At 44.4% G+C, this 25310-nt stretch overlaps 1 protein-coding gene across 6 annotated transcripts in view; it reads right to left on the bottom strand.

Moving 5' to 3' along the window:
• The window catches only part of MTM1 (myotubularin 1), a 112147-nt gene that overhangs the window by 31183 nt on the left and 55654 nt on the right, over window positions 1-25310 (bottom strand). For all 6 annotated transcript variants that reach the window (XM_061179438.1, XM_061179441.1, XM_061179443.1 and 3 more), the window contains 3 exons: window positions 23891-24001; window positions 19570-19671; window positions 134-217 (listed from right to left, as the gene is read on the bottom strand). In XM_061179438.1, the coding sequence (XP_061035421.1) occupies window positions 134-217; window positions 19570-19671; window positions 23891-24001 (297 nt within the window). The remainder of the gene's footprint in view (window positions 1-133; window positions 218-19569; window positions 19672-23890; window positions 24002-25310) is intronic.

Below are 25310 nucleotides of genomic sequence, written 5' to 3'. Positions count from 1 at the left end.
GAGCCAGATTATACCACTGCCAGGAAAAATTTATTTAGCAAGGGTGTTACTGATACTCAAAGAGCATGACTGATGGCATATCATCACCAGGCAGGTTTGAGATTCCCCACATCTACAGTATCTACTGACTTACCTGCCTTCTGTATTCTTCAACTGGATTATAAACCATCCATCCATCCACGTCAAACTTTTCTTCATTTAAAAATGCAAATATTGGCTAGAAAAGGCAAAAAAAAAAAAGAAAGAATTTCAAGTTCAGTGTAAAGGAACTAATACTCTATTAATACTACATCCTTTGATTTTTTTTTTTTTTTTACCAGATTTGCCTACCATGAAATCACAACCCCAACTGAGACTTTTAAGCAAGAAATAACAGTGAAAAATTTAGACTAGAGTTACACTACCTTCTATCTTGATTAACAATTGTATATTTTTGAGACCGCAATTTTCTATGGCTACAAACATCTCTTTTGGTGTATTTTTTTAATGCTGTTGCACAAAACTCAGATTTCTAGACCCAAAAATGCCTATCAGTTTTAAGCAGTATTAGCAATCGACGGGTAAAAGACACTAAAATATAAAAGAAAGAGTAAGAAAATTCTTAATTAACTGTTCTCTGCGAATTCGGAATCAATGCCCTGATCTCTGAAACAACAGGCCTCAGGCCTCTCACCTCTCCTCTATGCTCACTCTCAAGGTGACACTGATGAATTTCATGGCTTTGAATACCAACCATACCCTGGTGACTCCTAAATATCTATCGCCCTCCAGCCCCACTGTGATCTGCAGACTTGGCCACTGCAGCCGGCCCCTCCCAGTCTCCCCATTTCAGTAGATGACAGCGCCATCCTTCACACTGACTGAACCCAAAACCTTGGCATTACCCTCGTCACCTCACTGCTACCACCCTGGTGTAAGGCTCTGCCATCTCCACTTGGATTATAATAACACCTCCTAACTGGTCCTCTGCTTTCATCTTTACCTCTAAAGTCAGAGTAATTGTGTCACAACCTAGGTCAGGTCAAATCCTTCCCTTGCCCCAAATCCTCCTGTGGCTTTCCATCTCACTTTGGGTAAAAGTGGAAGTACTTGCCACCTGGCCACGTCCCCCACCACGTCTCTGCTCTTCCTCTTGCTCAATCCACTCCAGCCACGCTGGCTTTCAGTGCCGCTCCCGGAAAGCAACAAGTGCGCACCAATCTCAGGGCCTTTGCACCTGCTGTTCCACTTGTCTGGAATCCTTTGCCCTCATGGTTTCCTCCCTTACTTCTTTCACATCTCTGCTCAAATGTAACCTTAATCAGTGAGCCTTCCTCTGACACATGTTCCCCCACAACAGGACCACCCATTCTCCTTCTCATTTTATTTCCATCACTTCTGACCATTTGACCTATATTTACTTATTTGTTACTGTTGGACCCCTACCGTCCTCCCTCCTAGACCATGGGCTCCATGAAGGCAGACACTTGCTTTTTTTCCCACCCTGGATCCCCAGTAACCGGAACGGTGTCTGGCCCGTGTAGGTGGAATACATATTTGTTGACCGAATGAGGACGGGAAGCCTTATACAGCCCCTGATCAAGCGCTTTCTCTGGAGGCACTTTTCCTCTAAGTATCTTCCTTCCACCCATTTTCCTGTTATCAGCCTGTGGCCTCCAATTCTAGTGTCTCCCTGACCCCAACATTACAGAGAATTTCTGGTAAAGCATCAGTTAGCGGCAACGGTTTTCTGTACTTAAGTGGCAAAGAGGTTTAAGGTGAAAACTGATCAAGATCGTGCTCTCTGGACTGTCTTCTTGAACTTTCCAAAGCATGTGGCACCCTCAGCAGGTCTCAACTCTGGCAGCACTAGGCCCAAGTGCTGTGTATTCTGTGACCGCACATTAGCAATGACGCTGACCTAGCTATGCAATTGAGGCTTTAGGCTGACGGTGAGTCCACAGGAATACTTAATTATTCAGTACTCCCGGGGAAAACAAGTGATTTCTGTTAACTGAAGTTCAACTCAGAGACAGAGGGACTTCTGGTGCAAAGAGCACGGAATCTACAGAACATGTCCAAGCACCCTCCTGGTGACATCTGAGCACGGGATACTGCCCTGGTCAGTACCTGGCCCGGGGAAATACTCAATACTGCTGAACCTTGTGCTGGTGACATACTTGTAGATGACGTAAGGCTGTACTGTCACTCACTTTAGAAGAAAACCTAGAATCTGCTTTCTTGAAATAAGTTCCTGATCTCAACGTGAGTTTTGTTCATTTTTCGGTTTTTAGCTATTTGCATCTTTCCCATGAAACTCAAGCAAATATGGTGGCCTTTTAAGAAGAAAGAATAAAATTGTTCACTCAGAGGCCAGATAAAGCTTTCTCTCCAGAAAAACCATCATGTGTATTAATGCCCAGAGTGTCCTCTGACTTGCCAGCAGCATTTTCAATGTAACTTTCTATTTCTCAATCACTAATAAAGCAACTCCTTCTTTGCTTCAAATATCTATCCTCTTGCGTCTTACATTAAAATTACCAGTAAGTGTAATCTAAGTATACAAAACTGTTATCATCAGAAGATAAAGTTCTGTAGCCCAAACCAAAATTATCCCCATAATTTCTTTAATGTCTGAAAACAAGTCATATAAAAGAATTGTCATTAATATGGGAATGATAGTGTCCTCAAGGTAGCGACCTACCAGGTGGCCTTTCTCATGAAATCAGTCTGCAGTGACACTGAGTGATGTCCACATATATAGGACGAGTGCATGACTGGCATCCTTTACCCGGGAAACGCGCCTATGGGAACTCTATGACGGACAGAGCTTCCAGGAGACTCTTGATGCTAAGAGCCAGACTTGGACCTCAAATATTTCAGGCAAGTTTATGAATCAAATAACAGCCAGATATTTCTTGCCATGAAATACATACCAACACATCTAACACTGAACTGGAGCTTAAGGTGGAAAAGACCAGGTGCTCAAACCAATATTTTAATCATCCAAATAAATCAGCTTACAGTTACAAGAAAACATTTTTTTAAAAAAGCATTACTTGTTAGTTTTTAAAGGAAAACACAATGTAAACACTAAGTTGTCATTAACTCCTTGGCTCTATTGAAGCAAGCCTTCTACCAGAACCAACACTGACAGTTTCTAAAGTTGAATGTACAGGACTTACTTCCCAGATATTTCAATTTTTACCTTATTTCCCTTAAAGATTCAGGTAAGAGAACAAAGCAAGACTTTTAAAACACAAGCTCTCAATAGACTAACATAAAGGTGGATTATTACAAAAAAATTAAAACTACTAAGCATTAAAGCAAGGACAACAGAACCCATTCATCTGTACCTCATTATTAAAAAGTACAAAATTCCCTACAAGTGGTTACTTGTTACAAGGCTAATTACAGCTCTTGCCTGGAAATTGTTAAAACCTAAAGTTAGCGGGTTACGTGTCTTGAGGTTTTTGGCTGTCCTTTATTTTCTTATAGACTCGCAGTTTTTAAGGCTTTGAGTCTTTTAGAACTTGATCCGCGGGTTGACGTTTTCCAGTTGTTCCTAACGACACCCCTGGGTCCGTTGGGACCCTGGTTGGGAAACACAAGTCCCACAGAGGGAACTGCTTCTAGAGACTCTCCCTCCTGAGGGCACGCAGGGAGTCAGGTTCGCCAAGTGGGTGATGACGTGCCCTCGGTGACCCCGTCCCCGCACCCATTTTGCTTCACGGCCTGTGCAGAACCCGAGAAGGATTCAGTCGCAGCTCAGCAAAGCCTCGGGGCAGAGGACGGTTTGCCGAAGGTCAGCGTTCAGCGGGCACTTCCAGAAGCCCTCCTGGCTTTCTCCGGGGGCCTGGGCCCTGCCTCGCCTCTGCCTCGGGACCCTGGGGTGGGGGGCGCTTCCCCGACGTGCCAGGCACTGCCTGTGCCCCAGCTCGCCCCGCTGAACCAGAACCTCCAGGGGGTGATGCCCTGATCCTCAAGGGCCATGGAATACTCCAGAACATGTGGGAATCTTGCCTGAGGGTTCTGTGTGGCCAAGCTTTGGGGGGCTGCTTTACTTTTTTAAAGTGATTTTGCAATAATTATAGATATACGAGAAGTTGCAGAGAAAGGTACAGGGAAGGCCCATGCACCCTTCACCCAGTCTCCCCAATGTGAGCATCTTGCATAACCGGAGCCCAGCATCAAAGCTGGGAAACCGACATCAGGAAACAGACACACTCAAGTGCTCACCCCTGGCTTCAAGTGAGCAGGTCTTCCTTTATTTGGCTCTGTATGAATAATTGGGCATTTCACCAATTCAGATTCCTACTAGTCAAGAGATACCATGCATGGAGTGCATGGAGACTTGAGAGGAGAAAAAAAAAAAAAAAAAAGCAATCGTGTGCATTTTTTCCAGGATTAAAAATAGCACAATGTAACATTTGAAAAATGTTAAAGGACAAAGTTGAGATGAAAATCTCCAATTTCACACTAGGGATAAAAACAGCTCTGACAAAGAGAATGTAACTTGTCTTTTTAACTTAGCTACATTTATCACTGTTATGTCTTGTGGGAGCAAACATCTGAAATGACAGCAAATTTTAGCTTTCACTTAATTAGCCCTTATTTTTAAATGGCACTTATATAAAGATGCACTGACTTGCTTTAAACATCTAGATTGGATTTATTCTTACTGAGTAGAATCTATAAATAATGAGTGATTCATGAGTTTCCTTCTTTGAGGAGGGAGAACTGTCTGTCACCGAATTAGGATTCCCTGATCTCACGACGGCCCCTCGTGGACAGCCTCTTCTCCCAAAGGCTTGTCAAAAGTGTCGTGTCTCAGAAATGGATGTTTGAGAGTCAGATTTATAGAAATTAAAGATCATTCAATAGGGAGACAGTTACAGAAGAAAACAATTTTCACAGTATTGAGGAAAATAAATTGATAAGCTATGTAGATGCAATAGTGCTTTCAAATGATGCTGCCACCACACAAAGGCATGGTCATCAGTGGACACGATTTACTACATCTCTGAAGACCTAGCCTTAAAAATGCAGGAAACTGGTCACTAACTCCTTCCTGATAGAATTTTGGAATGTTGGAACAGGAATCTAAGTGAGCATTTTTTTCTAATTTGATTCCTGAAATTGAAGACATGCGCCTTTTTCAAAGCTTCCATCTACCACTGAAGGAAGCAGCAATGTAAAATTATCTCATTTTCATTTTTTAGATTACACTTAAGAAACAAGACCCCTTCGTCTAAGAAAAATAACTCTTTCATTCAGGTTAGGAGAAAAAGTCTAAAATTTTAAGGAAGAACCATAGGAGGTGCTGAAACTTGGCAGAGTTTATAATTCTAAGTAACAGCTTCACGCTAGATAGGGATTTCAGCCTCTTTTCACACGACTTGACATAGTTAATTCATACAACTGCATCAAAAGTAATTTCATCCAAAAATCTGACAAAAGTCTCATAGGTCAAAAAGCCACTTGCACATGAATCACCATTGCTATTTTTGTTTGCATAAAGAATTCTCCTAGTCCTATTTCTACCACTTTCCCTGGAGAAAATGGCTTTAATATTCTTGAGTCACCCTTACCTTCATATATAAATGTACGTATTCATTTTTTCAGGAAAGGACTACAAAAGGACATTTGAAATGTCATTTGAAAGCATTTTAGAAAAAGGACATTCTTTACTACTTGGCCACAATCATAATCATTTAAGGCTGACATTTCTCAGGGTTCATCCACTGCACCCCGATTCTCACTGTAATTCTCTCTCCCGGCAATTTTGGTCGCATCGATGAAAATGCCAATGATCACAGCCAGTCTCCCAAATAAACCTCTCCCCAGGCCAGAGCTCCAGGTCTTCGTAGCCACCGGCCCCCCAGATACCCATACCTGGTTGTCCCACAGACACCTGCAACTCAGCATAGCCAAAATGGAACTTGCCCTCTCTGCCTCACTCCCCTCCTATGTTCCCCATCTTGACCACTGGTCCCACCATCGACCTGTTTATCCAGGCTGGGTTCTTCCCTCTTTATCATCCCATCCCCCCTCATAACTATAACCAGTCAATCAACAAAGGAATCTTTTTGAAACAGAAATCTAATCATGTCACTTTCCTGCCTAAACCCCTTTAACGGCTCCCCTCACCTTCAAATAAAAAATGAAACTTCTTGGTGGGGCGCATTAGGCTCTGCAAGCTTTGGCCCCGCCTTGCCCTCCAGTGCCATCTCTCCCTGCCACCCTCACACGGACACCAACTCCCGGACTCTAATCCGCATGTGGGGTCAGCCTGTGTCCAGCCCCTGGACACCTGCACATACTGTCCCAGCACGCTCATCTTTCAGGATTGGCCCCCTCTAGGAAGCCCTCCTCGACACCAACCCCCTGACTTTCCCCTCTCCTGACACCCTGTGTATCTGTATGTGTATCGTATGCATTTGTTCGTCCACATCACCCAGGAAAACTGTGCTCCCTGGGGACAGGGAGTGGGTATCAGCTCCAGCTCCAGCACGCGGCTGTAATGTAGGCATCGTCTAAATGTCTGCTGACCAAGACTAGGGATGAAAGGAATGAAAAAGAGAAGGAACAAAAAGGGGCTTGCCCTACCAGACATTACATCTTACAAAGCCTTGATAGTCACAAGACTGTTACTGGTGCATGAAGAGTGATTGATGCGTGAAATGAAACATTCAGAAATAAAACCAAATACAGAGAGGAATTTGGTGTGTGGTAAAGGTGGTATTTCAAACCAGTGGATTGGTCTTCAAATGATGTTGCAATAAAAGGGGGAGAAAGAGTTGGATCCTTATCTTACAAAGCAACCCCGGATAAACTCCAAATTGCTCAAACATTTACATGTTTAAAAGGAAATTAAAGTATTAGAGGAACATGGGATAATTTTTTATAACTCTGAGTGGGGAAGACCTTCCTACCTGGGATGTAAAACCCAGAAGCTATAAGAGAGAAGTGCGCAGAAAAGAGTTAACCTAGCAGGTCTGAGACTGCTGTCCTTACAGAGGCCTGTGGCATGGTTGGCCCCTGGCTGGCATCGGGGAACCTGGATTTTGGGAGAGTGCCCACCACTCCTTAACTAATAAGAGTTTAAGTTTATGGCACCTAAAATGTTTATACCAACAACGTGCTTTAAGTTGAACCCCTGCCTTCCTTCTGGGACTCTGGAAGTTTGGTATGTGCCAGGCAGAGGGTGTCCACGTGACCAGCCCCCTGGTTGGTAACATTTCCCATGGGTTGTCACAACTTGCTACTATAGGATTTAAGTGTGTCCTGGTTTCCCCCCGACATCGCCCCACGCACCTTTTCCTTTTGCTGCTTTTGCTCTGTATCCCTTTGCGGTATTAAATCATACTTGTGAGTATGACTATATGTTGAGTCCTATGAATTCTCCTAAGGAATCTGAACTTGGGAGTGGGCTTAGGGACCCCCATCTCTCTCTCACACACACACACGCGCGCGCACACACACACACACACAAAATCGATAAATTCTACCAAATAAGTATTTTTAAAATTCTCCACAGCAAAAGCCACCATAAGAAAAGTCAAAAGATAAATGGGAAAAATATTTACAACTCATAAAGAGTTCCTACAACTAACAACAACAAAAAAGACCAAAATCCCAAAAGAAAATGGGCAGAAGACAAAGAGAATGAAGAAACAGAAATACAAATAGCTCAAACCAAAAGATACTCAATTTCACTCAAATAGGATAAATACAAAATAAAACTAGGAATCTACATTTTCACCTATTAGATTAGCAAAGATCAAAAAATTAGAAAGTATACTGGATTGGTGTGGTAGGCAGAATAATGGTCCCCCAAAGATGTCCATGTCCTAATCCCTGGGACCTGTGTTATGTTATCCTACACAGCAAAGAGGAATTAGGTTGCAGGTGGAATTAAGATTTCTAATCGGCTGACTTTAAGATAGGCTCTGAAGACGGAGGGAGAGGCCATGAGCCAAGGAACGCGGTGGCTTCTAAAAGCTGAAAAATGGGTCTCACGGGCTAAAATCAAGAGCCTCCAGAAGGAACACAGCCACGCTGAGACCCTGATTTTAGCCCGTGAGACCCATTTTGGATTTCTGAACTGCAGAACTGTAAGATGACAGACTCACGTTTTTAGAAGTCACTACGTTTGTGATAATTTGTTACAGCAGCTATAGGAAACTAAGACAGTTGGAGAGGATGTCTGGAAGCAGGCACTCTGACACACTGCATGTGGGAGTGAAAGCCAGTACCTCTTCCGTAAAGGGGAACTTGGCAATATCAGTAATTCCACTTCTAAGAATTTATCGTACAACATACGTGAACACGAACAAAATGATGTTTATGCTAGGTTATCCATTGCAGTAGTTTGTGTAATAGCAAATGATTGGAAATGATGTCAATATCCATCAACAGAGGATTAAATAAAGTATGATACAGTCAACAGAATATTGTGCAGTCATTCACAGAGTGAAGAAGCCCATTTGGTAGGCAATATGTATTGGTAAATTTAAAAAGCAAGGTATGGAAGAGCATATGTAGCATGCTCCATTAGGGTCCAAGGAGGAAGGAATATAAATAACAACTTGCCTGCATATGCCTAAATATCACTAGTTGCCTGTGAGGAGGGGAATGGCATGGCTGAAGGGTGCTGGGAGGGAGCTATTTTTACTATTTTTACTGTTGTGGTTAGTTGGGCCTACTACAATATAACAAGATACCACAGACTGTGTGGCTTAGAGCAGTAAACTATTTCTCACAGTTCTGGAGGCTGAGAAGTCTGAGGTCAAGGAGCCAGCACGGTCTGGTTCTGGTGAGATCCGCTTCCTAGACGGCCTTCGTGCTGTACCTCACGTGGTGGAGCGTGCGAGTTCTGGTGCCTTCCTCTTCTTTTAAGGGCACTAATCCCATCGTGGGGCTCCACCCCCATGACCGCATCTAAAGCTAATCACCTCCCAAAGGCCCCACCTCCAAATACCATCACACTGAGGGTTAGAGCTTCAGCACATGATTTTGGGGGGGACACAAACATTCAGTCCTTTTACCCTTCCTGACTTTTCAATCATGGGCATACATTAGCCATTTTTGAAAAGTTTAAAGTATTGGGTTGGCCAAAAAGTTCGTCCAGCTTTTTCCGTAAGATGGAAAGGCTTTTTGGAAAAAACCGGATGAACTTTTTGGCCAACCCAATAAATGCTTGCTGCATAAATGCCTTAGTTTCTAAACAGCAGAATATTCTTATTGGTCACTTGGTTGCTGCTAGCTCCTATTCATTCACTCTACTGCCATTAGTAGATTCACTTAACAAACATTTACTGAGGGCCCACTTACGAACAAGGTATTAAGTAGAGAAAAAGACAGGACACCACCACTGTCTTTAAGGAGTTAGAAATCCTCTGAAGGAAAGAGATGAGGAGAGCGCAACTACTGCTCACGTAAAGAGGAGAACGGTAAGTGCCATGAGAGGTACAGATAAAGTGCCATGGGGCGCCAGGGGATGCCAGGGTTACTTCTGGACAGATGGGCCTGGAGGAGTGGTGATGGCATGTGAGCTCCCCTGGAAGGGTAAGACAACTTTGGACAGGGTAACGACGACGATGGCAAAAAAGTCACAAATGGGAGCCAAACTCAGAAAACACGTGGCCATCAGCAAACACCTCGGTCTGGCAGCCAGAGCATAGACAGGTAGAAAACCAGGAGACCATGGAGAGATGCAGCCCCACAGTGGAGGAGACAGAGGTCTGCGTTTACACTGACAGGGAGGGAGGAATGGCTGAAGTTTCGGAGGCGAAGGGATGAGATAAGCTGAGCTGCATCCCAGGGACAGTGACCTGATAGGAGGCACGTGTAGAAGTGGGTTGGATCGGAAACAGAACAGAAGTAGGAAAACCAGCAAAAGCACCATCCCCACAGTTTAGAAAAGAAGAGATGGAAACCTGAACTAAGTTGGGCTGGGGAGGAAGAATCCCCTGGATTCAGTAAATGTTATGGAAAAGGGCAATCTCACAATGACCTTGATTTTGGAGGAGGAGGAAGAGGTGGAGAAAGAAGTGACAGCACTAGAGAAACTGGGAGCTCAAAGGAGGCTTGAGGGAAAGATGAGAGATTAATTTTAAACAAAGGTTTAGGCATCAGTTGAAGTTATGGAGCAGCTAATGGGAAACATGAAGCTAAGAAGGCAATGCTGGTCAAAGTGAGAGTGAGAAATACAGCTGAGGGGATGGCACGGAGCAAGGAGGAGGGGAAGGACGGACTTCTCTAGAAAACCCATATTTAGATGACAGAAGGAAGCCGAGGAACTAGAAAAGAAAAGGAAGACCAGGAGATCAAGACCTCAGAAGCAACAGGACAGGCAGGCGGCCGGCAGGATGACGGTCTAGTTGCTCTAATTGAGACTTCTGCTGACAACATCTAAAACTGCTGGATAAAACAGAAACCCTTTTCAAAAATGCATTTATGAGTCAACTAGGGAAGAAGAAATACTCAGAAGCCCAAGCCAAACTGCGAACAGAGCAGAGAGCAAGAGGAGCACGCCGGCTTTCCCCCCAGGGCGGGACCGGTTTTCGTGGCCTCTTGGGCTCTAGGAGAGAGGACGCAACACCCCGGGCCTGCCCCAAGATGCCAAGATGGGTGTCAAACTGGAAACTTCCTTCAATAACACTGCGCCCTCAGGGTGAGGACGAACAGGAAACAAGCAGCTGAGACTCCGAGGGAACTTACCTGTCTAGACGATCCGTGCTGAGTAACGGAGCCTGCAGCACAAGGCAGCCAAAACTCATAAAGCTTGGATGGTCCGAAAAACATCAAGCAGAGAAGTTAATCTGTGACTGTCCCAGGTTGGGAGTGCCCCCCAAATGCCTGGCAGAAGAAAACGTAAAACCGCCTTCAATCCCAGCCTCGGCGTCTTCCCACACATAGATAAAGATCCAAGGAATGAGTCCACAGGCAAAATCATCACAAAATAGCCCAAGAAACTAGGCCCCGCGAGCCAGCAGATAAGATGGCAGCAGGCCAGGCCCAGCTGAAGAGAGAGGGGGTAAAGGAAGTAGAAGACATAGCAGCCCCGAGACAAAGGGATGCTCTGAAGATCCTGACTCTGGGCATTTGATGGGCATTTTATAAACATTCTCTTGCAGCTACTCAATATTTTTTAAAAACCTTTGAATGCTGGTGCAGTGGAAGAGGCCAAGTCCTCCCAAGTAGCAGGGCGGGCAGTGGGGCAATAAGGTAGGACGTGCGGGCGGGCCGTGAGCGCTGTGCTTGTGGGCATGGAAGGCAGCGCGAGGGGTGGTCCAGCCGGGACCACGGTCCCTGGAGATGGGTGCGGGGAGGACGGTCGGCACATCCCGAGGCCGGGGGGAGAGGGCAGCGGAGAGAGAGCCAAACAAAGAGAACCGAGGGCCAAGTCTTGGAGGAGGCACGAAGGGAGGAGATTTAAAAGCATGATTAGACCCTCAATTAGCCAAGTTTACCGTTTATTCTAGAAAAAAAAGGAAACGGAGAACGAAGCCACACTTCAGTCTCAGGCCGCATCCAGGCAGAGAAGTGTGGCTTCTCGTTCAATTCCCAGCCGAAAATGAGCTTTTTGCTTTTAGCTATTAATTCTGTAATCGGCCTAGAAGGTAAGAGTCTGCTCCATTTCAGTCTGGTTTACAATCTCAAAGCAATTTATAAAAATGTCCCCGCCTTCTGAACTGAAAAACGAAGGCACAGGAAAAAGTACCCTATGCTGTTCATTTTCTCTGCGTAGGGTCATTTATACGCCTCATTCAAACAGTCAGAAAAGATGCACAGCCCCATAGCCCAGTGTAGTAACCTTTATGGAATTACTTCTGTAGCCAAGCGCCATGAGAGTAGAGCCAGAGAGGGCACAAGGGGAAACAGCACTGCTTATGCCACACGGCAGGGTGTGACGGGGTTCAGTGAAGCCCGGGAAAAAGGGAAGGGCCCTGCTCGCTGGTCGCCACAGAAAGGCCTTGCGAGCCTGTGGCTTCTCCTGAGATTAGAGCCAGCGGGTCTTCTCTCCTGTGCCCATCTCCACCGCCCATAAGATGGTCAAATTTATCAAAACAAACAAATACCAGAAACCTTTGAAACTCTATGACTGCCGATTAGCTCACAGAATAACAAAAAGTAGGAAACACTGCAATGCGGAAGAGCTGAATCCCGAGAGAGCTACGTTACCCCGCACGCAGAGTCACCGGTGGAAAGAAAAGAAAGGGAAAACAATTCCTGAAGAATTCTGTGTGTTACATAGCATCGCTGCCCGTATTTCCCATTTCTACTTAAGATGCTTTCTGGGTTTAATGCTCTGAAACTGAAGACTTTCGACTAATCCTTTAGCAACGTACAGGCAATGGTTTGTTAATAAGAATACTGACCATTATCTGTAGAGCATCTTTCTTTTAAACGGCTCAAAGTGTCCCACATATGATCACAATTACTTTACTCACATTCTTGGGAAGACTGGGTTGTGGTAATCATCCTTACTCTCTGCACCTGCTGGGAAAAATGGGGCGCTAAGAACAGAAGTGCTGACATTTATTGGGCACTTACCGCGTGCCACGCACTTTTGTGAGCACTTTCCGTTTAATCCTCACAAAACCCCTGTGAAGCAGAGAGTGTTATTATCCCCATTACAAATGAGAATGCTGAAGCACAGAAATATTACATGATTTTCAAAGTCGCCGAGCAGGGTCTGGGCCTCCGGGAGCCTGGCAGCCAGGTCTCCGGCTCCGTTTCTTCAAGCGCTACGTTTCCCTTATGTGAGTCTACAAGCCATGAGTTTAGTCATACACTCAAGCCCTTCACTTAAACAAAAGTCAAGAAAATCCACGCAGGCCTATAGCTGTAAAGATAGATTTAAGTGACTGTATTGGTGCCTAAATTAACTTAAAATGCATTTTATTCTACATATTCTACCATTATCTAAAAGACTGTTCATCAAACTTTCTAGACTATGATTAACAGAAAGCCATACGCTTTACACCATGACCCAGACACACACATACACACACACACACACACACACACACACACACGGATAACCGAAAGATATCTTTCATAAAACCATACTTACCTATATTATGTGTTATGCTCTTAATGTTTTCTATTTCATTAAAAAATGCTGGTTACAACCTAGTCAACTGATTTCACGACTCAATAATACAATGGGATTCAGAGTTTAAAAAAAAACTCCCATCTAAAATTTGAATTATCTCTGACTATCCCATCTGAATAAAAACTGAGCAAACAGTAAAGGAAATCAATGAAAGAGGAACTTTGGCATTGAACATACCACTCCAACAATTAAACTCTTTATTTTTCTGTAGCGCTATCAGGCTCTGTTCATATGTACACAAGTTTTGTTCCTGCTTTTAAAAAAAAAATTACCATCATATCAGAGGCATTGCCACATTTCTTATCATAAAAATGTAGCATTTACTTAGAATTAGTATTGAGTTACAATGCAGTTGAGAAAATGGCATACAATTTCTACTGTTTGAAAAGCAAAGCAAAAATAAAACAAGGAAATAAATGCTTTGGTGGAAATAGAAAATGTAATCTAAATAATTTTCAAGTCTTAATGGATTGACATAATATAGAAACAATCAAGGTAATGGTTTGGGGTCCACTGTGTGTGGCTAAGTTTAATTCAAGTTCAATTCAAAGTTTAAGTCTCCAACTGAACACACTGAGTGGTGAAAATACTAATGGGGAAGGAGGCAAGAGAGCCAGGGCTGGTGTGAAAGAAAAAAGCTCACTCACACACCGCTCACCCCATGGCTGGATTTAGAACCCAGCTCTCTTGGCCTCCAGACACCATTTCAGGAGGCAACAGCAAGTTTACTTCTGGCTTCCAATGCCAATAACAATCACTGAGATAATCTGCAGCTGCTCTAACAGTTTCAATAATATTAACAAAGTGATATTTTTCAAGCAGGGGCCCTCTGTATTGTTGAATGCAATCAGGCTTAGATTACGCTTCCAGGAAATCCCTTTCTGGCACACTCTCGCATTCCCCACAGTGGCAGTTTGGAAACTTTTCTTCCCCTCCTGTCTCAGAGGAATAATTGTCCCTTCTCCTTTCCCAAACTGCCCTACAAATTGGCCTTAATCCCATCCCCCTCTGCCTTCCCCAGGATCCCGCTCAGGAAAGGAACCCTTCTCTCTCTTGCCCACAAATCTTCATTCACCTTTTTCGGATTCTCAGGGAAACACGTCTTCCCTCAACCTGGCCGCTACCACTATTTTTGTTTTTAAACACCACCTACTCTCTCTTTAAACCTCTACCAACTGGCTCTGGTCCCCTCTACCCAGACCATCCTCTGTGATTCAAGAAAGTTTAATAAGTGTATGCCAGGCACTGAACTCGGCGCTGGGGAACAAGATGAGGAAAGAAGGTCCCAGCTTCAAGCAGTCCACAGCTAGCGCGTCCAGCCCCCAAGGAACTCGTAATCATCGAATGTAAAGGACTCTTCCTGAGCCTCCTCTCTGTCCCCGCAGCCTCACACACCCATCGCTACCTTCTCAGGCCTCTGTCTGCCTTCGGCCTCTGCAGACCCCACCCTGCAGGCTCTCCCCTCACCTCTCTAACCATCCTCATTCACCTTGCTGGCTCCTCTGTTACACACCAGGGTTCCTCACCTGGGACCCACAGGTGAGCTTCCGAGGGGCTGCGAGTCCCCTCAAATTGTATGTCAAGTTTTGTACATAGCGCAGCTTTCAGGGGATGAGACACCCTAATTTACACCGTATCACCAAAGGAATCCATGACTCCAAACAGACTGAGAACCACGATTCTAGATCTACACCTCTGAACTCTCTTCTGAGGGGCAGGCCCGCAATTGCTGCCGGAAATTCTGTCAAAAGATGCCAACTGCCCTGCAAGCAAAACAGAACTCCCCATTCCTCCCTCCTCGCCCCCTCTCCCACCTGCTTCCCCAAACAAAATCCTTTTCTCACTTCCCTGCTCTGTCATCACTCGGGCCACAGACCTCAGAAGGAAGGATGATTCAGCCTTCTCCCTGTTCTCCGGGATCAAACTACCGCCCAAGCGTGGGATCTCCGCCCGCATCACCACCGTCTCGCCTGGCCCTCCCTCTGACTCCCCTCCCAGCTTCATGAGCTCTCCTCTCCTATCTGTTCTTTGTGACGTTGTATTCAGTCCCGTCACTTACTTCAAAACCTTCAGTAAGTCTCTGCTACTTCCCAGGATACAAGCGCCTGACTCCAGCAGGGCCGTCCACCAGATGCGCCCAGCTTTCCTCCTCCCCGCCACACTCCAGCCAAACATCCCTGGCGACTCTCGTAAGCTCTCAACATTTCCAGCTTTCCCTCCCTTATGCTGAGGGTCAGGGTCTTATCTCTGCCTGAAATGCCACCTCCTCCGCCATCCTTGCCCACTGGCAACGATGACCATCCTTCCAAGGCCCAACACAAATGACTATCGATTCCATGCAAGCTCTTCCAATCTAGGCTGGACCTGTTCCCTCCCCCCTGGGAATCCCCAGAAGGCTTCCTCGGCCTTTTTCTTACAGCACTGAATATCAACCGCCCTATATCGGAACCATACACATCTGTCATATCACTTCTGTCACATCCCCAAATGGGAGCAGGTATCATTCATCCTACTACGACTTCTCATCTGCCTTCATGGCTCCCCAACACCACCCAACACACTACTTTGAAACGAACCTAACTGATGAAATAGCTGCACACATTGAATGGAATAGCAGGGGCTAATATTCCAAGAGCCATGTCAATAGCTGATCTGTTTGTATCTGTATCTTGTATTGTTTTGGTGACTAGTTTTGTTTTTTTTTTTTAAGATGACTTTTACTGGTTAAAACTTTGAGAATGTAATTTTCCAAAACTTTGTATGAGCAATTCAGTTCCCATTTTTTTTCTCCAGTTTTTCACTTTACTGACTTCCTAAAGAAAAAAGTAGGGATTCCTAGCACAGACACGAAAAATAAGGCAAAGCACCATAGACTTGAGAAATCAAACCCTCTGTGGACCACTCCAATGACAGCAACCCAGAATCCTATGCTCTGGCACTAGATCCACAATATCCAGAAATCCAGCCCATCTGTTTCCATAGAATGGATTTTTCCTTCACTTTCTACTAAACCTGTGTTCAATAAAAAAGCTGTCATTATACAACTGCCATGCAGAAGTCATTATGCTGAGGTTAGAGAGATAAAGCCTGATCCCCGCCCTGATAAGCTTACAGTATAGGAGGGGGATGGGTAATTACTACATAATTATGACATAAGGCAGACTGAGGGAGATAAGTGCTCTAGTAGAGGGACCTGCAAAGTCTAACAGGTTGAGAGGTAAGATGAACTCCCACCAGGGAACGCACATGGCATGGGAAAGGACCTAGGACTGAGCAAGATGGTGGAGGATAGGCTCTAAAGAGATGAGGGGACCGCAGGTAAAGGGGACAGGGAAACCAAAGTTTCCCTGAGTTGAGAAAGTTCTATGCATACCAGAGAAGCACAGGGTGATCCTGTGTGGTTGGAGTCTAGGGTATAAGCCATGGGAAGTCACTGAGAGTTTTTTGTGTGTGGAGAGTGGGACGTAGAGTGATATGATCATACCTAAAAAAAAAAAAAAAAAGACAACAGCACTGTGTAGCATAAGTTGGAAGGGAAGGAAACTGAATGAAGGAGAGTGAGTTGGGAAGCACAGGTAGAAATGGGAAGAAATATTTGAGAGTTACTAATAAGCAAAACCTATGGGATTTGGAACTGATGCGGCTATAGGAGAAGTAAGGCAGGGGAATGAGAAAGTTGACTTCGTACATAAGACACAAGGTTGTAATGTACAGCACAGGGAATATAACCAATATTTTATAATAATAACTTTAAATGGAGTATAATCTGTAAAAATACTGAATCTCTATGTTGTACACCTGAAACTAATACAACATTGTAAATCAACTATACTTCAATAAAATAAATAAATTTTATGCCTCATTGGGGTGGGGAATTGACTTCAAGTTCTCGAATCTGAGCAACCAAGGATCATCCAAATGTCAGGGCTAGATTTAGAAATCACCCATACAGCAATGACAGCTTAAGCTATGGATTAAATGAAATCATCAAGTCAAAGTGAGTAACATGAGAAGAGGGCTGACAGGGAACCACCACCAAGATGTCTACCTTTAAGGAAAAGACAGAGGCAGTGGAGACTGGGAAGGAACAGTCAAGATGGTACAGAAACACAGAAACCAAGACTTGCAAGAAGAGGGTGGTCAAACTTATTGAATGCTGGGGGGAGATCAAACCGAATGAAGATTGAAGTGAGTCACTAGGTTTGGCCAGTAAGAGGTCTGAGTTCCAAGAAGGTACTTGCGATAAAACTGGATACTAGAATGGGCTGGAGGAATAAGTGAACCGGAGATGTGGACAGCCTAGAATATTCTTTCCAGAAGTTTGGATTGAAGTGAGAGATGGGACAGTAGTTTAGAGGAAAGCTGGTCCAACACTTGACCTCTTTTTAGGGGAGTAAACTCTCAAGGAGACAGAAGATACCAGAGAAGGGGGATGACTGATGGAGCAAGATTGTGTAGGAGACGGACTGGGGCCTCAGCTCGAAGGAGGTTTGAAGAAACCTGCTACGTGGGGCTTCGTTGGTGGTGCAGTGGTTAAGAATCTGCCTGCCAATGCAGGGGACACGGGTTCGAGCCCTGGTCCGGGAGGATCCCACATGCCACGGAGTACCTAAGCCCGTGCGCCACAACTACTGAGCCTGTGCTCTAGAGCCCACGAGCCACAACTACTGAAGCTCGCATGCCACAACTACTGAAGCCTACACGCCTAGAGCCCGTGCTCCACAACAAGAGAAGCCACCGCAGTGAGAAGCCCGTGCACTGCAACGAAGAGTAGCCCCCGCTCGCCGCAACTAGAGAAAGTCCACGCACAGCAACGAAGACCCAAGACATAACCCATTCCCTCATTGAATTTTCGTGGATTAGATGTACGTTCTCACTTTCATGGTAATCCTGAGGATGTGTTCCCATTAAACTCTTTTTATCCTAATAGTTTATCTTTTTATCCTAATAGTTTAAAATTTTTAATATTGAAATATCTTTTAAATCACATATTTAATCAAAAACTGAGAAAAGGCTAAGAATGTATTCAACTCTATGATATCATTGCATTTCCTGGAAGCATCACATTTGAATCTACAATCAACACATGATTCATGACTAGTACTCCAGATCCTTCTAGACCACCACGGTCTTTGTATAATTGTCCTTTCCATCAACCATGAATTTCCTTTGACGGAAACAACTGCTGATGAAATTTGGGAAGAGAGAAGCCTTGTCTTGCTAGAAAAAAATTCAGGCCCTCATTGCCCCAAAATAAATAAATAAATAAACAGATAGATAGATAGATAGATAAATAAAAGACAGGCATAGGAAGAAGAGCTCCATTACAAAGCAGCTCTTCTATTTAATGATCTCTTTCATCACCTTCAGTCTAGCTGGAGGCATATTTACTCCATACTTAAAATAACGGCATACGTTTATTTATTTATTTATTTAAAGAATTATCTTTAAAGAATTATTCCCCTGCTCTCCCCTTAGCAGATGTCTTCCACATTTGTTTAAAGTCAAGCAGAGAATCCTGTGATAAACCATAATGGAAAAGAATACGAAAAAGAATATATATATATGTATAGTTGAGTCACTTCGTTGTACGGCAGAAATTAACACAGCACTATGAACCAACTATACTTCAATAAAATTTTAAAACAACAATTTGGGGAAAATGCTAAGAACACTATCAAAAATAAAATCAATAAATCTTTTGAAATTTACATTTCAAAAAAAAAACCAAAAAAACAAAGTCAAGCAGAGGAGAAGGACGGGGTAAGAGGACAGAAAAAAAGAAGGCAAGATCAAGGCAGAATATGAAGAAAGATGGTTTGAAGAGCAAGACACGTGGAAAGCTTTATTTCAGTCCCGTGGTAAAACAAAGTGAGATTACTCAGTCTACTAAATAGGAAGGAAAAGTTCTAGGTATACACAGCCCAAAACTTGCTATGGACTAAGTCACAGGTTGTAAGTAATTAAATGCATAATAAGTCTGTCCTGCCAAATATAGAGTAAATGCTATCAAATGACATTTAAAGTGTCATCCCTTAAAAATAAATAAATAAACCTCCCCTGTCCAGTGATGGCCTGCAGCACCTAAGCCACGAATCTGCATTTGAGAAGCACATTGGCTTAAATGGCACTTAGGCTCACTCTTGGTTCCCAAGTAGGGGGCGACGAGCTCTGGGATGTGACGTCACAGTGCTACACTGACATGCTTGTGGTCACCTCGCCACCTTCTGCCTTTGGAAGAGGGCTGGCCCAGGTGGAGGGCAGGCTCGGGGCTGGCAGGAGTCACCTGGGCTGAGCCACCCCACACAGACTGGCAGAGGAGAGGCCCGCTCCCTCGGGGAACGGGTCAACCTTCTGTAATAAACAGCCTCGTACACACATCACACTGGGGAGTGCAGCACAGAGAGGAAGGAGGGGACACCCAGAAACCCTCTGATGCCACCGAGGAGAACCCTGGAATTTACCAGACTGTGGGCCAGGGGGAAGGCGTATCTCGTGAGGATCTCAAACATATCTCTTCTGCTGTGGCCCTCCTGTTTCAGCGCGAACCTCAGGTTTCTCATGTCCTGCGGGCAGAGGAGAAACGTGCCAGTTCAGTCTGCAAATCGAGTCACATTTGTTAGCAAAAAACCTTCTATTCAGGTAGAAGATCGACTTACCTGAATGGGCAATAAATCTAGACTACTAAGAAAATTACTTTGTTTTGTACAATATTTTGAAACATCCGGTTTAAGAACACCTGAAAATATTCCCATCGTAGTCATGATTGTCAAGACAAGACAACTCGTGTTAAAGAGAAGACAGAGCTAAAGTTCACTTGATAGAAAAATCAAACCTTGCCTTGCGCATCACGTCTGTGTCTGTCTACTCTGACTGGTTTCCGAGGTATTTTAATTATAAAACGGTATTTTATTCTTAGGACTTTTCAAATGTGTATCTGCCATAAAATATCATTTCAAAATTGTCAAACATGTCATTAAAATACAGAAGCTCTCTCCCTCTCCCCTCATGCTTTTAACTTTAAAGTCTCCCTTTTAAAAATTAGGAAATGACTGGCATTTTAAGCTCTAATACAAGTAATGTAATACATTTTTTACTAAACAATTTTACTTTCACAGACTTCTATAAAGACCACATTAAGGTGCCCCATAGTAGGAGTGACTACGCTTCTAGGAACTAAGAAGTAATGCTCAAAACCAGATTTTAAGGATAGTTTCCAATACATATCTCTTTAAGAAGCAGGAAAACCTTCTTTTAAACTGAATTCAAATAAAATAGGCTCCCTTAAATATCAATTTGTATTACACAGCAAAAGATATAACATTCTAACTTATTTTCGAAGCTGGCAGTTTTTGAGGTTGTCTCTTAAATCGCTCATGGTGCTGTGGCTGAGTGATGGCTGTTACCTTCTGCATTGCACTTTCAACACCTCAGGAGTGAGACAGATCCAGCCCCTGCCCTCTCGGATGTCACCATCTTCATATTTTTCCAAGTGCTTTTTCATTTGTTATCTCAACAGCATTCTTGAAGCTTCCTAAGTCTTCCACATGTAGGAGCAGCAAAGGCCTTGCCATACACATCCCAAAATGCAAAGGGGAGTGAAGGGAGTGTAAGGCAACAGGCTCTCAGACCCCTCATCAACGACCCAAAACCGATCTCTCTGCATACAGATGGCATCTACTGGGCCTCGCCAGCGCCAGGATTCCATGCTTTCTTTTTTAAAAGCACGTAACTTAATAACATCCAAAAACTGATTCACGACATATTCCAAGAACACTGGGATACCAGTTGTTGTCTCATGATGCAAAGCACTAGTCAAGTAGAAGGAAAAAAAATCATTTCAATCAGATGACGTGCTTTCAAGGGGTTTGCAACGAACCCCAAGTATAGCACCGGCTAGCTGAGTATCCCCAAGGCTCACAGACGTACGAAGGATTTTCTTCCGACCAGCCTTGGTTCCGATGATAACTCTGTAACATCATGCTCTTAACCACTCAACCAGAAACTAGACCATTTCTAGATAAATATTTATTCTGGTCCATCAGTGATTGAAACCACTACTTTCGATGTGCCAAAGTACAAGTGATTGAAGCGACTTCGTGTGGCCATCGGATTCAGATGTAATCAAAGGACAGAAAGAATCACTACCTTGTCTTGCCAACAAGAAAAATGAAGTGGAAAAGGCAAATGACTCACGGGTGGCAGATCACCAAATCTGTAACAGAAATATGAGCATATACTGAGGCGTAAGTTGCACCTGGTCTCCTAGAGCCTGACCCATCAGGGAAGGACACCTGGGAAAGAGCCTCTTGGTAGAAGAATCTCACAGTCAGACCCCTGGCGTTTAGCAATTGGGGCACTGGGTGCTGAGCCAAGCCTCGTGATAACAAATGAGTAAACACACCCCTGTTGCAACAGCCCTGGTGGGATGGTTTGGCTCTGCTTTTTTTTTTTTTTTTAAGCTCTGAGTTGTCAGCAGGGGATGGCATGGGGCCTGGCGGGTAAGAATTCATATATTCGGAGCTACCTTCTCCTCGGTTGCTAGACGACAACCACTGGGACTTCTATCCATCATGTGCAAGTTGCCACTGGCAAGCAGAAATCCCCATGTACGGACCCGGTGGAGCCAAATTTGTAGGGGTTCTACGTTCTTGTTTCGGTGAAGCAGCACAGTTGTACTGTGGTTACTGCCTGCAGATGAAAGGGGACCTACGGGAGACAGGAGGCGAGTCTCTGTCCCACTGCAGCAGATTCTCTTTCTGTCACCTTCAGGTCTGTTCCTGAGAAAACGGAATTCGACTCTCAACATCCGTGTTTCCAGGGAGATAACTGAGTTAAAAGGTTGTGCTACAACACTGTTCTAGGCCATTCATTGTCTTTGGGTTTGACATTAATTCCAAGAAACATACATATGCAACATTTGAGAATTATGCCTGCCCAGTTGTTCCCAAGACCTTTGTTCTTAGAGTAAACAGTCAAAGGGTAAGAGTGTGCTTTGTGTTATTAATTTGGGGGGATTAACATTTAAATACAAGTTTTTCCCATTGATAAGGCAACAAATAGGATTTTTTTCCACTTGCTTAGAATGAAAGTCACTTTGAAATCATCAGAACCTCCTTTTCCCTGGAGTGTTGTAATATAACGCTCTCCTCCCATGGGTTCTTTTATGCAAAATGCAAAACCTTCCTTAAAAGTAAATCCCCACATTTCTAGGCCCAAAAGGGTAGACAGTAGCTGGGATTATAGATAAGGCATTAAGGGAGCTTGGATTCAACCAAAAACAACAAAAACAAGCCAAGATGGGGAGTGAGGGAGAATTTCAGTTCAAGTCTCATCGTGACAAAATCCTTTGCTTTCTGATAGAGTGTACTAGTCTTGACCTTGTACAAACTGGAGACAAAAAAAGTATCATCTTCATAATCCAAACAAAAGTACAGGAGATGGGCTTTAAGAAATCACAGTGCACAAGACCAGGAAAAGGAGACTTGGGGTGGGATTCTGACTCCTGCATCAGCTCCTCGGGGACCCATAGGCAAGGAAGCCCGTTGAGCAAATGCCTCATTTCCCATCCACAGAATGAAGGACTCGGATTGGCCAGGGGTCAGCAAGTTTCAGCCCAGGTCAGTCTTGGTGTGGTCTTCAAGCTAAGATTGTTTTTTATATTTTAAAAGGGTTGAGAAAAAACAAAACGCAAAGAAGAACATATGACAGAGATCTTGCTGGCCCACAAAGCCTAAAATATTTGCTTTCTGGCCCTTGACAGGAAAAGTCTGCTGACCCCTGCACTAGATTGATGGTCAGATACTTGAAAGAGTCCCAGCCTCTGGGACCCAGCCTTCAGAGATTATCTGGGGATCTGGGGTAGAACCCAAAGCTTTACCTTTGTCAACCCAAAGAGGGCTTCCCAGGTTCCCTTCATGCATATTTAGCTGTGGGAACCACTGGGACAGATGACCTCCAAACCCCTTCTAGCTCTTTCTAGGACTGGGCACTGTAGTCTTCCGATACAGAATACCTGAAAAGGAAGTTTTCTTGCAAGAAGGTTTATTCTGTCGTTTGCAAAATGATTATCTCACCGGATTTGGATTCCAACTTTGCCATCTGTTGGGTAATCTTAGCTAAGTTACCAAACTCTTCTTAGCCTCAGGCTCCCCATCTATACAATGGGGACACCACTGTCCGTCTCAGAGGACTGCCCTGAGGATTTAATGCAAAGCCCCTAGTACCTGTTTGGACCAACAGAGATGCTCAATAAACAGTTACTATTATAACTGGCTGAACGTTATTATCGCTAAATCTCTGCTGTACCCCATGCTGAAACATAACAGGAGGCCACCATCTCTGAACACCATCTAAGCAAAAGTGGGAGGGGCTGTGAGAGGTAAGAACACAGACTCTTCACAGAGGGAAAAATCTCCTGTATTTCTCCTTCCTGTTACGATGTGAAGGTGTCTGGCTGGAAACACATCACACGAAGGAACACCAGGAGCAGACTTGTGCAAAAACAAAAAAGTGTGAAATGTGATTTATGAACTTTTCCTCCTAGTCAGTCAAGCAAACCAATTGACTGGCTCGGGTTCTCACACTTAAGGACGACAGCAGGTCCCTTTCATAGGAACTCTTTCCCCAGGAGGTTCTGGAATGCTTGATCATGAAGGGAGAACCACACCAGGGCCTCAGATAAACAAGGGTCTTTGATTTTTCTTTTAAACCCACATTCACTTTTTACTTATCATTCAACGCTAACGTGCCTATTTTCCCGTAAGAAAGTACTGAATCTCTTACTTTACAAGTAATATCTAGCCCATAGGAATTCTCTCCTCTACTTGTGGCGCCTCCCATTTTTTCAATTCTTGAGATCACACCCAGAGGAACATCAAGTATTAGAGCAGAATCCTGTAATGGACAAAAAGACACAAGTCAATATTTCTGTCAGTACAATTAAAACATCAAAAACATATTTTTTAAAAACCCATGTGCTTTCAGGGCATTTTTACCTTGGCCCTTTTACCACCTTTTATGAATAAAAACATGACAGCGATCACACATGAAAAAGCAAGCATGAAAATAGTCAGTTATGCAACCAAAATCCATCCCCAAATGTGTGCCATTCTGCACTGCCTGCAGAATAAAGCCTGAACTCCTAGGTACACAACTCGAGGGCCCCGGGACGCTGCTCCCAACCTGTCTCTGTGGGCTGCTGTCCCACAACGTTCTACGCTACAACTAAGTAGATGCCCTCACCATTCTCCAAACATTTTGTCTACACTCAGGCCTAGGGGCTCTGTGCACGGTGTTCCCTTTGCCTAGGATGATCTGACTTTCCCAACTACTAACATTCTCCAACGATGCCCCGCTTCCCATTAGATCAGACAGAGTTGACCACTCCCTCCTCTGCAGTTCTGCAGCACTCGGTTCGGACTGGTGTTACACCACCTGCTTCAAGTCTCGCTGCCGTGAACTTCCACATCCGTATTCCCCCACTGGAAGCCAAACATCGGGAAGCGGTGCCTATCTTAGGCATGGGTGCTCTTCCCAAAGGAGAAGGGCCTGAGGGCATACAATGCTTCTCCATAGCTCCTTACCCAACGCTGGACGCAAGGGGTCCAGAGGGCTGCTGGCACGAAGGACGGAATAACGTCAGTAAAGTCGTACCGAGATCGTCACACCAAGATAACAGCAGGGCTTCCCTGGTGGCGCAGTGGTTGAGAATCTGCCTGCCAATGCAGGGGACACGGGTTCGAGCCCTGGTCTGGGAAGATCCCACATGCCATGGAGCAACTGGGCCCGTGAGCCACAACTACTGAGCCTGCGTGTCTGGAGCCTGTGCTCCGCAACAAGAGAGGCCACGACAGTGAGAGGCCCGCGCACTGCGATGAAGAGTGGCCCCCACTTGCCGCAACTAGAGAAAGCCCTCGCACAGAAACGAAGACCCAACACAGCCAAAAATAAAAATAAATTAAAAAAAAAAAAAGAAAAAAGATAACAGCAGCTGCTGTGTTCGGAATACATCATCTGTGCCGGGTACCACAAAAGGCCTTTGCGTGTATCGTCCTCACAACCATTCTGGACACAGGTGAAGTATTCCCATGTCCTGATGTTGCAACCAAAGCTTTAAAAAGCTTCGGTAACTGGCTTAGTAACTACAGGGAAGGGTTGAGATTCAAGCCAAGGTCTGGGAACACACATCAAAAGAGCCATAAAA

Source organism: Eubalaena glacialis, chromosome X, assembly GCF_028564815.1.
Source record: "Eubalaena glacialis isolate mEubGla1 chromosome X, mEubGla1.1.hap2.+ XY, whole genome shotgun sequence".
Lineage (NCBI taxonomy): Eukaryota > Metazoa > Chordata > Mammalia > Artiodactyla > Balaenidae > Eubalaena > Eubalaena glacialis.
The sequence above is the reverse complement of the archived record's forward strand: the minus strand, read 5'-3'. Positions and strand labels throughout refer to the sequence as shown.